Below are 13,887 nucleotides of genomic sequence, written 5' to 3'. Positions count from 1 at the left end.
TTGCCAATCGCATGGTCGGTGGTTTGAATCCCCACGGTGGGGTGAGCTCCCGTCGTTTGGTCCCAGCTCCTGCCCACCTAGCAGTTCGAAAGCACCCTTAAGTGCAAGTAGATAAATAGGTGCCGCTTACTAGCGAGAAGGTAAACGGTGTTTCCGTGTGCTGCGCTGGTGCTGGCTCGCCCGAGCAGCTTCGTCACGCTGGCCACGTGACCCGGAAGTGTCTGCGGACAGCGCTGGCCCCCGGCCTCTTAAGCGAGATGGGCGCGCAACCCCAGAGTCTGTCAAGACTGGCCCGTACGGGCAGGGGTACCTTTACCTTTATATATATATATATATATATATATATATAGGGTGTTGGGCAGGCTGCTTCCATAAATGTCAAAACTTATCTACCTGTGAATCTATGAGCAGCAGCTTTCGTTGGTGTTCCCTTTGAAGATTAGAATCTGGCAGCAGATTCTACGCTTAATTAAGAGCCATCCATGGAAAGACATAGGCAGCTAATGAACTTCTGCCAAAGAGAGAGAGACCCCTGCTCGGTTTGTGAAGTTTGACAGGCTTAAAAAAAAGAGAAAAAGAAGCATATTGAAGAGTGACAAAAAGCTCACTTTGGCAGGATTTTAAAAGGGACTAGTTTCCTGGGTTGCACTCGGAGAACTAAATATGCATGTGTATATTCTGAAGTAAAGCAACAGCGGCGGACCTTGGTGTCTCAAATATCAGCGACACCCTGTGCGACACTAAAATTCAGCGGCGGCATCCCCACCCCCCTCACGTTGCATTCAATAACTTAGTTGTGGCTCCCCTGCAGTGCTCCTGAGACTCTCTGGAACTTCCCTAAATTTGCCTCTGCAAAACAGCTTTTAAGCTTAGCTAGGGAGTGGGGAAGTAGAAATAGATGACAGTGATCTGTCATCCATCCATCCATCCATCCATCCATCTCTCGGTCTCTCTCTCTCACACACACATGCACATGTATATCTTAGGTTGCTCTGTGTCTTGGAAGAGAGGACTGCTGAAGCTTTCAGATCAGCATCAGTTGAACCAATTTATTCAGTGATGTGGAAAACGTTCTTTGATTAAGCTCTTGGGGCTCTTGTTGTAAAGTTATTTACGGTTCTTGCTCTATATCGGATAGGTTTATAATGTTGGCAGTGTTATAAGGTAGGCCGTGAGAAATTTCAGAGTGTTACTGCCTGCGAAAGGGATCACACACGTACTTTAATGAACCCGGAGAGCTATATCATGCACTACCCACTTAAGCCGCTACTTGGGCTCCTCTCAGTGGCATTTGCCCAGTACCATGTTCCCAGTTCTGATGATTAGATTTCATCTGAGCGCTTCTCCCTTTTCATGTCTATTTTAACAAAGGGAGTTGTTGAGTGAAAACCATTTCCATGAAAAACCTGCGATTTTCAGGCAAACATACCAGCCTACTCTCATGGCAGTACCATGGTGAAGGGGAATAACGTTATTTGGCACCAAGCCCTGAAGGAGGAAAAAAGTGCAGAGAACAGGGGTGCCTTTGTCGAAAACCTACCGCAATAAAGTGCAAAAGTGGGGGGTGGGGGGTGGAAGGAATGAAAGTGAGAAAAAGAGGCTGCTATTCCCTTAGGTTTCTTTAACCTTTTTTCTCCAATTTATTCACACATTGCCTGACAGCAGGGCACTGCATTGTTACAAGAGCTCTGAAAAGGGAAGCTGGGACTTCTCCATTTTTATTTGTGAACGAACACTATACACATTGTGCCCCAAGAGAACAAATGAACTGTAGCTCTGCTACTGCCTGCTCCATTGAGGATTTATTAATAGGGTCCAGATTGGAACTGCATCTCTGAAAAGCACATACAAGGAATAGCAAAGGATAGTTACTGGAGACTCCGTGAAACCTTTATTTGGTGACAATTCAAGGCTTGTAAATGTTTCCCTGCCCTGGGTTACAAGTACGACAACAAGATGGGATGAGCCTGCCTTAAGAGGCATTACTGTAGAGACTCAGACATGGAAACCCAACAGACAAGAGACTGGCTTTCCACCTAATTGCTTTCAGGCTACTTCCACTCTTCTCAAGATGTGAACCATGAGGAAACATTCTTCAATATTCTGGTATCTTTGTGGGGAGGGCAGCTTAGGGAAAGTCTTTGGAAGCTCTAGGAGTTTGCAAGGCGTAAAAAGTTACTGTTGTGAGTTGGGAAAAGGATTAGAGTTAGCATTTTGTAGAAAAATAAATAAATGTTCAGCTTCTGTTCCTAAGCCCCAAAATGAAATAGCCTGTCTAAGAGGAAATGATCTTTTAAGCATCTTTTGTCTTGATCCAAGAAGCAGATGTATGTGTACATAGAAGAAAAACTCATGTGCATTTTAGCTACGGATTCAGGTGTCATTTGGATGTTCATCTGAGCCCCTTGAGTTGGCAAGATGCATCTTTTGTTGCTATGGGGATGTACAGTGCACACAACTAACCACAGCTGCTAGTTGTTCTTCATGAGAGCTGGATTGGGGTTTCTATTTGGATTCTTAGGGTTAAGACTTTGTTGGAAGCTAATGAAAAAGCAAGTGACTCCTGGGTGGTAGTGGAATCTGGGTAGCTGTGGGGGAAACAACATTTCATTGGGGGTAGCCAGCATGGTGCCCTTTAGATCTTGTTGGACTGCAACTTCCATCATCTCTCCTGGTTGGCCATGCTGGCTGGGTTGATGGGAGTTGCCCATTGGCTTCCCCAGTTTACCTGAATAAGTTTCGAACTATTCATAGCTAACATGGAGAGCAGTGAAAAATTGTGGCTTTACTGGTAGGATAATTACAAAATCAAGAAAGAAATCCCCTCGCCTTAGAATGGAAATAAATGTAGGATCCTTCATGCTTCTTTTTTTAAAAAGGAGCCTGGATTTAACATGCCCGGCCATATTGCTGCTTTGGACCCATACCCCTCTGTTCTAGTGTATGAAGACACACACATACACACACACACACACACACACACACACACTCTCTCTCTCTCTCTCAATATATAAGCACCACAATTTTCTTAGAATGTCAAGAATTGAAACTGTAGCGTGCATGTTAATAAAAAGTGCATAAATAGGGACTTAATGTCCCATCTTGAGAACATTTCACTTACTCAGTAGTCCACTTTGCTTGCCCAAACAGAACAGCCCCCCCAAAAAAAAAACAGTAGAAAGGAAAACCATAAGAAGAAGTTGATTTCGTTAACACCATAGAGCAAATAAGGCTCAGGTACTCCCAAGGTCCTTATTCTTGTTGCAAATTACACGTCACTCAAACATCTGCAGTGAGTACTTGGAGTGAAAAAATCTGGAATGTTGCTTAAGCCAACCAAAATAATATTTTTGTAACAAAAGACCATTGGTTCAGATTTCTGCTAGATACCCCTGATCAGAGCTGAGACTCTCATTTTAAATTCCTAGGCTGCAGCATCATATTTTAAGAGCCAAATCTGCAAAAATATCAAACTGTGAAGGTACCAATGGTAAGTTTATTGTGATGGTTTTAGGAGCCTAGACAGTCAACCAAGACTTTTTCAGCCTTAGCTGTACTCAGTGCAATAAGTTTGGTAGCTATTTTTTCATGACACAGACCAGTTGCTGATGTATGTGAATTCATAAAGGCCAGTGTAGTTTTCCGCAGAACTTGTTCGTTTCATAGAAGGTTATGGATAGTGCTATTTTTCTAGAGGTACCGGAACTCACTATGAATGCCTCCCTCGTTCTCGTAGAATGGCAGGTGGCCACCTGAGAAGTGCCAGAACCAAGTTCCGTTGAGTTCTAGCTCAACTCTAGGGTGAATGGTCAGTACATACTGAGCACTGGTTAGAATCTAGCATGAAGTGCTGCTGAGTTGCAGGAAAATTGCATGGTGATAATCACCTTTATTAACAGTGATGGTTCACAAAATACAGTAGTTGACAACACATAGACATACTGGCTTTGGTAAGCCAGTAGCCACATGTAATGTGATAAAAATCCATTGTGTCAATTTAGTCCACAATGGATAGCACTGAATCTCTTGATGCATTGTAATTCAATGGTTTTACATTGCCAGCTTCCCTTTGAAGTTCCTTTTTTCACAGATAGACAACATAAGGTCAGTCACGGAGTTGCCAGTGCCAAGTTGTCTGTTCTTTTATTAGTGGCCACTGTTAATAGGGTACTTATTTCCATCTGTACTTCTCTGAATTTCATTTCCTTTTGACCTCACGATTTACAGTATTTTGGTCCCTTCCATCTCCACAGTTCTATGATTTTATACCAAGGTGTGACAAAATTGTTCCTTGCTTTACTAAACATGTACACACAACCCTCCCTCCCAAGAATTTCTGCTTGATTCCAATCTTGTCTATATGCAGAGTTGAGCACGGTGCAGAATGGTTTCAGAGGTTTGTTCCCTTGGCTTCTCAACCCAAATTGACAGCATTACCTTGGGTATGTTTGCACAAGCAAGAACTCTGTGTGATTTTAACCACCAACTTTGCATACCGCTCAACTTTGCAGAGCACTCAATCCTTGTTTTAAATGATGAGTTGTACTCACATCTGCCCTACTGTACAGTCAGTTGCCTCACGGTAAAAACAGAGATAATGCAAAAGTATTTTTTCCTCAGTGGAATACTCTTTCTTCTGTTTAACTCGTTGTCTCCCATTTGTAAAACAAAGCAATATATGAATTATATGCTGGGCACATCTGCCCCAACTCTGCCCTGGGGTCACTCAGAGGGTGTGTAAATATTGAACCCCTCTCCACCAAATGGGTCAGTTTAGGATACAAGCCCTGCTTTCCCCAGAAATGGCATTAAGATTGCTCCCTTAGTTAACAAAGCTTAGAGACCACACAACAGAGTAGTAGCAGTTACTGAAAATTAGCTGAGGTGGTTTTGCTGGGCTGTAGTTCTTTCCGTCTTAATATGTCTACAAGGGGCTGAAGAGGCTGGTTCTTCAGTGCTTCATTCCAAAACAAAAAGAAGAAACTTGAAAGTGGGAGAGGCAACTGTGTTTAATTTAGTGCAAAGGTGAAACTTCAGCTGGGAAGATCAGAGCTGCCTGTTTGGGTCACCACAGTAACATATCCCACATGACTTTATCAATGGGTGGCCAATGAAAGCTTATCCTGTCTTATATCCTCCACGCTCCCCAAATCTGCCCAACTCTTAGGTTTTCAAAGGTTCAATGTTTCAAAGCATTGAATTCAGCACAAGAGGCCTTTGATTTTCTATCAATTGCAAGCTGCTCAGTCAATGCTCCCCCCACCTTTTAAATCACCTCCTGTGTCTCTGAGGTTGTTAGGTTTCCTAGGAGGTAAAGAAAAATTAATTGATTGTTAATAAAACAATGTTGCTTCTTTTACATTTAACGTTCAAAGCCTGCCAAGTTCCAGCCCAGCTGCAGTAGCCCTTATTAAAATGTAAAGCAAAATGCAATGTCAGCTCTCCCCTGAAGCAGCTTTGCATAGGACACCAGCCGCGAGGAGTCAGAAAGTCATTTTGACTTCCTCCAAAGAAAAGCAGCATCCTTTTCTTTTTCCTTCCCTTCCTCCTCCAGTGTATGCTGCAGCAAAAGCAGTTCCTATAGGGCCTAGCTGAACTCCTTAGTGCCCACAACCTGTGTAGTCCAGCTACTTATTAATTGATTCATTGGAAATGCTTCTAAACCAGCGTTCACCAACTTGGCGATCTCCAGATATTTTGGGCTGCAGCTATTTTGGACAGCATATCTGTACTTGCTAGAGCTGGCAAGAGTGTGCGGAGCACATCTGGAGGACATCAGGTTGGTGAAGACTGCTTCAGACTGCCCTTCATCCAGATAAAGAGAAATAAAACACTCAACTCCATATAATACAATTAAGGATGAAACAGCATCATTGTCTTTTATATAATGAGTGAGGCAGGATGCTCCTCAGTTTTCAGGTTTTGGAGTTTAAAACATCTGGGCAAATAAGTTTTGACCTGGCACTGAAGCGAAAAGCCATTTCTATCGTTTGTTTACTTATTCAAAGCATTTCGTACCTGCTCTTTGTTGCAAATGTAATTCTAAAATTACAGATTAAAGCAAATCTGGATACGTCATTCAAATACTAAAGAAGAGTCAGATAGTTAAAAACAGCCAAATGGAGAAGGTGTTGTTGTTGTTTAGTCATTTAGTCGTGTCCGACTCTTCGTGACCCCATGGACCAGAGCACGCCAGGCACTCCTGTCTTCCACTGCCTCCCGTAGTTTGGTCAGACTCATGTTTGTAGCTTCGAGAACACTATCCAACCATCTCGTCCTCTGTCGTCCCCTTTTCCTTGTGCCCTCCATCTTTCCCAACATCAGGGTCTTTTCCAGGGAGTCTTCTCTTCTCATGAGGTGGCCAAAGTATTGGAGCCTCAGCTTCACGATCTGTCCTTCCAGTGAGCACTCAGGGCTGATTTCCTTAAGAATGGATGCGTTTGATCTTCTTGCAGTCCATGGGACTCTTAACAGTCTCCTCCAGCAACATAATTCAAAAGCATCCATTCTTCGGCGATCAGCCTTCTTTATGGTCCAGCTCTCTGGAGCAGGTACCACTTCCTTTAACACTGCCTTACTATAACAGGAAAGCCTTCCTACAACCCTTATTCAAGCTGCTGAATCTGGCTCTCCAACGGCATGCTTTAGTAAGGACTTGAGCAGACACTTTAGAAACACAGAAAGAGGCCAAACTGGAATTGGAGTTACAGAAGTAAATGAAATCATGGGTTTATCAATTGTGGCTATATGGGAGCTTTTTGTCCCAAGGCATTTATCCACTGAATACCCAGAGGATGTCCTGAACTTCGTCTGGTTGGCCACTGTGGCAAACAAGATGCCGGACAGGGGGACTCTGGTCTGGTCCATGGGGCTGCTGTTTTGACTTTTGCATGTAAAAGGTCCAGAGTTATCCCAGGTTCCTTGTGCCATTACAGAGGCAAAGGGATACACTGGGAAACTAAGCAAGCATCTCTTCTTAGCTGTATCTTTCATGGAGGAGAAAGGCTGGGAATTATAGGATCCTATAATTCCCATGTCTGCTCATCCCATGCCCACCACCCACATGTTAGCTGAGCTTGTCTGTGAGGATCCTGCAGGCCTGTAAATCACAAGGGGGGTCTTTCAGGTATAAAGCAGGCAGGCACCCCACACTGGTTATGCACCCCAACATTTGAATCTCACCAAACAATTACAAATGTGCGGAGAATAATGCCCAGAACCGGCCTAAAGAGATTAAGTCTCAGAGATAAGCTTCTGAAATGGGTACAGCTGAAAAATCCAGGGTCACATTTCTCCCAAACTCAGATTACTAAACTTTAGCCCAGAGACTGATATTTCAACCACCAAATCCAGCGGGGAACTAGAATGCCCGGGAAATCCATCTTTTCCAATTTTGTTGGAACTTTGTTTTGTTTTTTCCTATCAAAAACTGACACCATCATTTATACTGAAACACTGTCAAGTCTTGTTGAAGTTTGGTTTCAGCAGTGTTGGCAGTGAGTCTGAGTGAATGATTTTTGCCTGACTAGAACCTGATGTCTCGCTGTACGACCATAGTAGGTTGTTGCTGGCCTGGGAAACTGATTGTGGTGGGTTATAGTATGAGGTGTTGAACTGCCACAGACACTTCATATTTACCATTTTGGTGTAAATGAAATTAAGGCCTGGAGCCTTTCCTGTAAACAGTCACGCAGCTAGAGCTATTTCCATTTTGTTGTTCCTTCCCTCCCCTCCATCCTTGATTTTCATCTGTGGCATTCCCACCCCCTTTAAGATTTCTAGTAGTATCTTTTGTAAACCCCTTTTCAGGGTGGCCATTGGCACCAGCCCATGCTGGAACCTCAGCGCCAACCGTTTCCAGAAGATGGGGTTTGTGCCAGAAGTTGTGGGTGGTGACACAATTCCTCAAAACAATCTGTGCTCCAAGAGATCTTCCTTGGAAACAAGGCTACCTTAGCAAGGGCTCTGACACCACAGTGCTCATTTTGACGGCAATGTGTGCCCTGGCCTGGACGGTGACCTTGGTGAAGCATGGCCTCCAGCCCAGTCCTCAGAGTCTAGGCATGCCGCGGGTTTTGTGAGCAATATCCGTTCAGCTCCTGAGGGTATGTTTATGTTTCTCATATGAAAATAGGGAATCTGAGGTTACTGTTGTGCTGGAAAAATGTCAAGACTCAATTGGCAATATCCCACTAAACCACAAGTTTGCAGGAGAAAAAAACAAAACCCTCACATTTTCAAAACCATGTCTGTATGCTTTTAAAGAAAATATATACAATCTTGGTCAAGTCTTGCTCGTATTATGGTGGTGGCAGTCCTGAAAATAATTGAAATGTGGAAATACTACTCCCATGCTGTTCGGTGAATGAAGGGGGAAACAAATCTTTATTATTCCAGAGTTCACATAATTTATAGGAACACTATTGTCTATTTCTTTCTTTTTCTTTTTTTAAAAAGCCCGATTTAGCTCTCAGATATGTTTTATTGTTTGAGGGAACATGTGTTTTACAGACTTGTCATATGAAAACAATTAAAAAGAGGAACTGGAGCAATAACAATAAGTCACGTAACCATGGTATGGTTAATCCCCAAAGTTTGACTATTAAACTGCTGCTTCTAGTGGATGTGAAACCAGATCTCATCATGCAGTGTTAGCTTTTTGGCCGCAATTTTTTATTGGGATGCAAAGGATTTTTTTTTGTTCTTTTCTTTTTTCTAAAAAGGCTATTCATATCATATATTGTTGGCTCAGAAAACAGATTCTGTATCCAAATTGACTCTGTTCCAACAGGTTTTAGGTAGTGGAATGAGGATGGCCTGGGTCTGTACAAATATGCTAAATTCTGAGTTGCAAAATCAGAGGTTTCTTGATGCCTCTTGACACATTTATTCACTATTTTATGAATGTGTTGCAAAACATACACTTCTGTGTACAATGAGTCAAGCATTTGACTAGGCTTGTGAAGGCAGCAGTGCATCAGTTCCCTTTATGAAGGTGCCAGTAGTAGAAGATGATCTCACTAACTATGTATGCTGCAGTTCAGCAAAAAGGAAAACGTAAAGTTATGTTTTAAAATTTGACTTTTTGCATAGGGTCGTTCCACTTGCCAATTCATTGTGGACTCAGTGCTGCTTTGTGTAGTGTTCTCATGACACCTTTAGGAAATCAAAATGCCACCCCCTATGTCCCCCCCCCCATTTAATTTGCATTTAGTGTTTCAACAGGTTTTTTTAAAAAAAATACTTCTCTACATTAATAGTAAATGGGGAAAAAATATGGGGCATCATTTTGATGAGGACAATGTTAAGAGGACACTGTGCAAAACATACATGCATGACAAGCACCAAGACCACAATTAATAGCTATATGGAAACATATATAGTATTAGGCAGCTAGAAATAATATCAAATCCTTAATTACCTTTGGTAATGAAAATATTTTCAGTGATTGAAATTTAGCTTTTTAAAAAAATAATGATGTGGCTTTGAAATTTGTTACAAGTAATTGAACCAAAGAGTGCAGTTGGTTTCATCCTGTGTTCCTATTATTGTGCTTTGCCTCTGTCCTCTATCTGCTTTGGGAGATTTAGGGTTGTGACATTTTAAACAAGTTGAATCAGAGAATCTTGTGAACTTGACTGATTTTAAATGCATGTATTTTTTCTTTTGGGGGAGGGGAGGTGGCTAAAGTATAGTTCAGTGTTGAATAAGTTTATGCAACCCCACCCCCACCCCTAGTATCTGTATGTGATTTCCCAGTGCAAGTCCCAATAAATAGCATTTCCCAGTGTGCCATAATCATGACTACTAAGGTCCTTGTTTAATTCTTACTTGTGTTTCTGACCACACTCTTTTTCTTTTGTTCCCCTTCCTTTTCTCCCTCTAGCTGGCCTGCCATTTCTGATAATCGAAACAAGCACAATCCCACCCTATAAGCGGGGATTTTACTGTAACGATGAAAGCATTCGCTACCCTCTGAAAAGTGGAGAGACCATCAACGATGCTGTCCTTTGTGCTGCAGGCATTCTTATAGCCATACTTGCTGTAAGTAGGACAAAACAACTGCGGTTTTATTTCAGCTCCCTGTACTATAAAAATAAACACCCAGTACCAAACAACATGCCTATTTTTTTCTGTTCTGTTTTTGTTTTATTGATTTTTCATAAATAAAAGTTAGGATGTTGGTTAGTCAACATTAGTGGTTCTAAATACTTTGTTACTGAAAAACGTTGATGTCTTTGTGGAATTAACACAAACCAGATCATACCTTAAGTGGCAGCTCTTAAACTGAAATCTTCAAACAACTTATTATGGAATAGTTCCCTAAACCCACTGCAGCGGGGACCTGCCTTTTGTTTGTTACCCCATCAGGGTCATGTGCACGGCTGATAATACAGCATTGACAAGGATAAACTTTTGAAGGGAGGGGCTTGTGGATTCACTGGCTTTGACAAAATAGCTTTCAGTATAGCCACCACTCAAATCACAATGCAGACCAAATTAATCTGTATATCAGTTGATTCAAGAAGCTATGATATTATCCAGTGATAGAAATTAGCCAGGTGCTAGGTGCATTTTGTGACTGGCACAAGTCCAATTGCAAGCACATGGAGATCTCTGGATGCCAGTTTGGCGACTGACATCTTCATTTGGCTGGGCCCTCCAGCTTTCTTAAGCAGATAAGAAGAAGAGCTCATTTATTGTATTTATATCCCAACCTACAGGGTACAACTCCTCCTCAGTTAATCTGTACAACAGCCCTGTGAGGTAGGTTAAGAGCCTGTGGCTGACTCCAAGGTCACCCAGTGAGCTTCATGACTGAGTGGGGGATTTGAACCCAGGTCCTAGTCCAGCACTCTAACCACCCCACCACATTGGCTTCCTAGAGTTCTGCTATGGGGCAGCTCTATAAATTATGTAAATAAATACAGGGAAAGCAAAATGTCGCTTAAAGAAGGATATGAAATATTTTCCTGGAAGCTTGAATTTGTTTTATACTGGATTGGTGTTTTTTTTAAAATGTTTCAATGTGTTGTAAACTGCTTAGAGATTTTTTCTTTAAAATGTAAAGTGGTGTAGAAATGAGATAATAATAAGAACCACAATAATAGTAACAAACACCAGAATGGCGCCTAGACATACCATTGTGGCGACCATAACCCAGATTTAAGGTGCCATTTGGCGATTAGCTTATATATCTGAGTTTCTAACACTGCACCCATCACATGCTTATCATGGTGTGAGTGGGGAGGCTGTGCTTGCTCCCACTACCGCCTTGGCCATGACCCTGGTGGTTTGACCTTGCTGCTGCCTATGCATTGCTCTGAAAGTTTGAAGCAGGCAGCCTGCTTACATGCGTAGGCCCTGTGCATAGTTTAGAATGCCTGAATGATCAGGACAGTAAATTGTGTGAAGAGACTATTCATATACACCAGGTGCCATAGTTTAGGCAGTGTGAATGACAACAAGGCTGCACCAGGCAGTTAGAAATGCAGGGATCAGGCCACTGGGGCCTAACCCTGCTCTCCCAGTCCCTAAAATTAACTGTGTGGGCCATAATATCTGAAGAGGGCTCTTCAGCACAGATGTTGTGAACTACAGCTCCCTTCAGTGCCAGCCAACAGGACCAATGGTCAGGGACGGCCAGAGTTGTGGCGTGCAACATCTGGAGAACACAACAGTTGTTAGGCAGTCTCTACTGTATGACGAGCATGATTAGTTATCTAATCCAGAAGTACGCTAGAAACAAACTCCGAGTTGGGGACAAAACGTTCCTTCCAAAACCATACAAGTAAGCCAAATCCCATAAATTTCATTGAACAACCAATGTAGGAGACATTTTCCAGCTCAGCAACTACGTGCTTGTTCGGCAAAAAATTAGCGTCTTGAAGGATTTGGTGTACATTGTCTGCATTCTGGTACGCTTTGTGGTATTTACATATCCCGTATTTCATGTTGGGTTGTGAAGTATGTTCTGCTTTGCAGTCAGCCACTGACTGCCTGGAAATGTTTTGCAGACAGTATTAGGTTCTGATATCTACTAAGGAGGCAGATTTTGAAAGGAAATTTGAAACTTGGGAGGCCGAAGGGAAGGGGCAATGTCTGTGTTCCCAGTATCCTTTGCATTAAGATAGATAATTCTGTTTGCATGTTCTTTTCTTTTGGATCTCTGAAACATTTTCTCATTATTGAAAAAGATGCTGCTTCATGTAGAGGGGGCAACTGGGTATTTCTTTGTCAGTAAATGGAAGCATATTCTCAGCCCAGGCTTATGAATGGAGGATGCTCATATGATTGCATTGATGACCACTTTACGAACTGAGTAGTTCAGTTCAAATATGATGCCAAACTATGATTTGGTGCTAAGAAAACAAATCTAGAGGAACCTTATGTTTGTGCGTTGGGCTGAAAACTGTGGTTTGTTGTTACCTCCAGCCTGACAAACTCTCGTATTTTCTCGACAAACTAGGAATAAACCCTGGTTTGCATGAAGCTACGGTGTGGTTGTATTGGCAAACTATGGAGAGAGGAGACCGTTCTTGAGCTTCCCAAATGAAGAGTGGGAATAATAATAAATGCCAGCAAGTATTTCAGTTGACAACTTCTCTTGTTTGAACATGGCCTACTCCTGCCAGTTGTAGGTTCTGTTCTTCAGGACTTTGAGGACATTCTTCAAAATGCTAAGTTGTATAGCAGGCCAAGACCATACGTAAGGCCCGGCGTGTTAAGAAAAGTAAATTTCATCAGTCACATAATTTTAACATGCAGATCGCATATACTTTTGATTGTGACTTTTAGCCTAGCCCCACTCATTTCTCCGTCTTGTCTACAAGCCAAGTTCCTGCTCCTTGAAGTGATGTAAAATAAAATAAAAACAAAATGAAACACAATGAAAGAGGGCAATCTATAGCAAAACCCTTGTTTGTAGCGTCCAAGAGTTTTGTGTGCTTGGGTTGGCCAACCATTGTGTTAGGTCTGCCCAACCTTTATGTGACACCCCAACCCCCACATCCATTCTGGGTTTCTTTGCTTCACGGCTATTAAAACTTCCTCCTGCCATTATTTGTCAACAAAGTCTGTTCCTACTAAGTGCTCTATCAACTAAATAGCCCCAATAACCAGTTATTTTTGCATTCAAAGAGAAAATGAATAAACCTATAAACAAGAAGGAATTTTATCCTGCAGGGGAACTTTCCCATTATAGAAAGGCCATAAATGAAAGTGAAAAAGCTTTTCATTTCCATGTTATTGCCTAACATACCGTCATTTGGGCTCCTTGCAGAATCTGCTTCTGATCAGGAGCAAGCCAGTGGTGTGTATTATTAGTGCTGAAAATGTGGCTGGAAACATAATCAGCTGACTATATAATCCGTCAACTTTCTAACACAAAATGGCAGGCTAATTAAAAACTGGGGGTGGGGGAGAGAGAAAGAAAACCCCGGCCACTCTGACGTAAAATAGCTGATTCTCTGCCATATTTGCAGCTTTCCCAACAAAAGCAAGCGGGTGTGGAAAATACAAAACAATACAGCACTTTTATTGTGGAGGATTGCCAGTCTTATCAAGCATGCAAAGAAATGGATTTAGAATTTTTATTTTTTATATATGATGGGAGAAGATAGAGAAAATTTGTTGTATTTTTAGTATTATATCAATAAATATACATGTAAAATTGCCACACACCAACTGCTACATCATGCAGGCATACACGCAGACCTAGAAACAACAAGAAAACACCACACATGAAGTAAACATTCACTTTCTCTCTATCAGAAGTGGGGAACTTCTGTCCCCCCCCCAACATGTTTTTGAACTCCAACTTCCATCAGCACTAATCAGGATTGGTCAGGGGTGATGGGAGTTGTAGTCCAGCAACATCTGGAGGGG

General features: G+C 42.1%; 1 protein-coding gene across 1 annotated transcript in view; it reads left to right on the top strand.

Annotated features, from left to right (window-relative positions):
- PLPP3 (phospholipid phosphatase 3) overlaps positions 1–13,887 on the top strand; it is a 62,975-nt gene that overhangs the window by 24,897 nt on the left and 24,191 nt on the right. The window contains exon 2 of the mRNA XM_083448215.1: positions 9,887–10,044. Coding sequence (XP_083304341.1) covers positions 9,887–10,044 — 158 coding nt within the window. The remainder of the gene's footprint in view (positions 1–9,886; positions 10,045–13,887) is intronic.

This window comes from Podarcis tiliguerta (assembly GCF_965153285.1).
Source record: "Podarcis tiliguerta genome assembly, chromosome: 6".
In the NCBI taxonomy this organism is placed as follows: Eukaryota; Metazoa; Chordata; class Lepidosauria; order Squamata; family Lacertidae; genus Podarcis; species Podarcis tiliguerta.
This window is presented reverse-complemented; position numbering and strand designations above follow the sequence as displayed.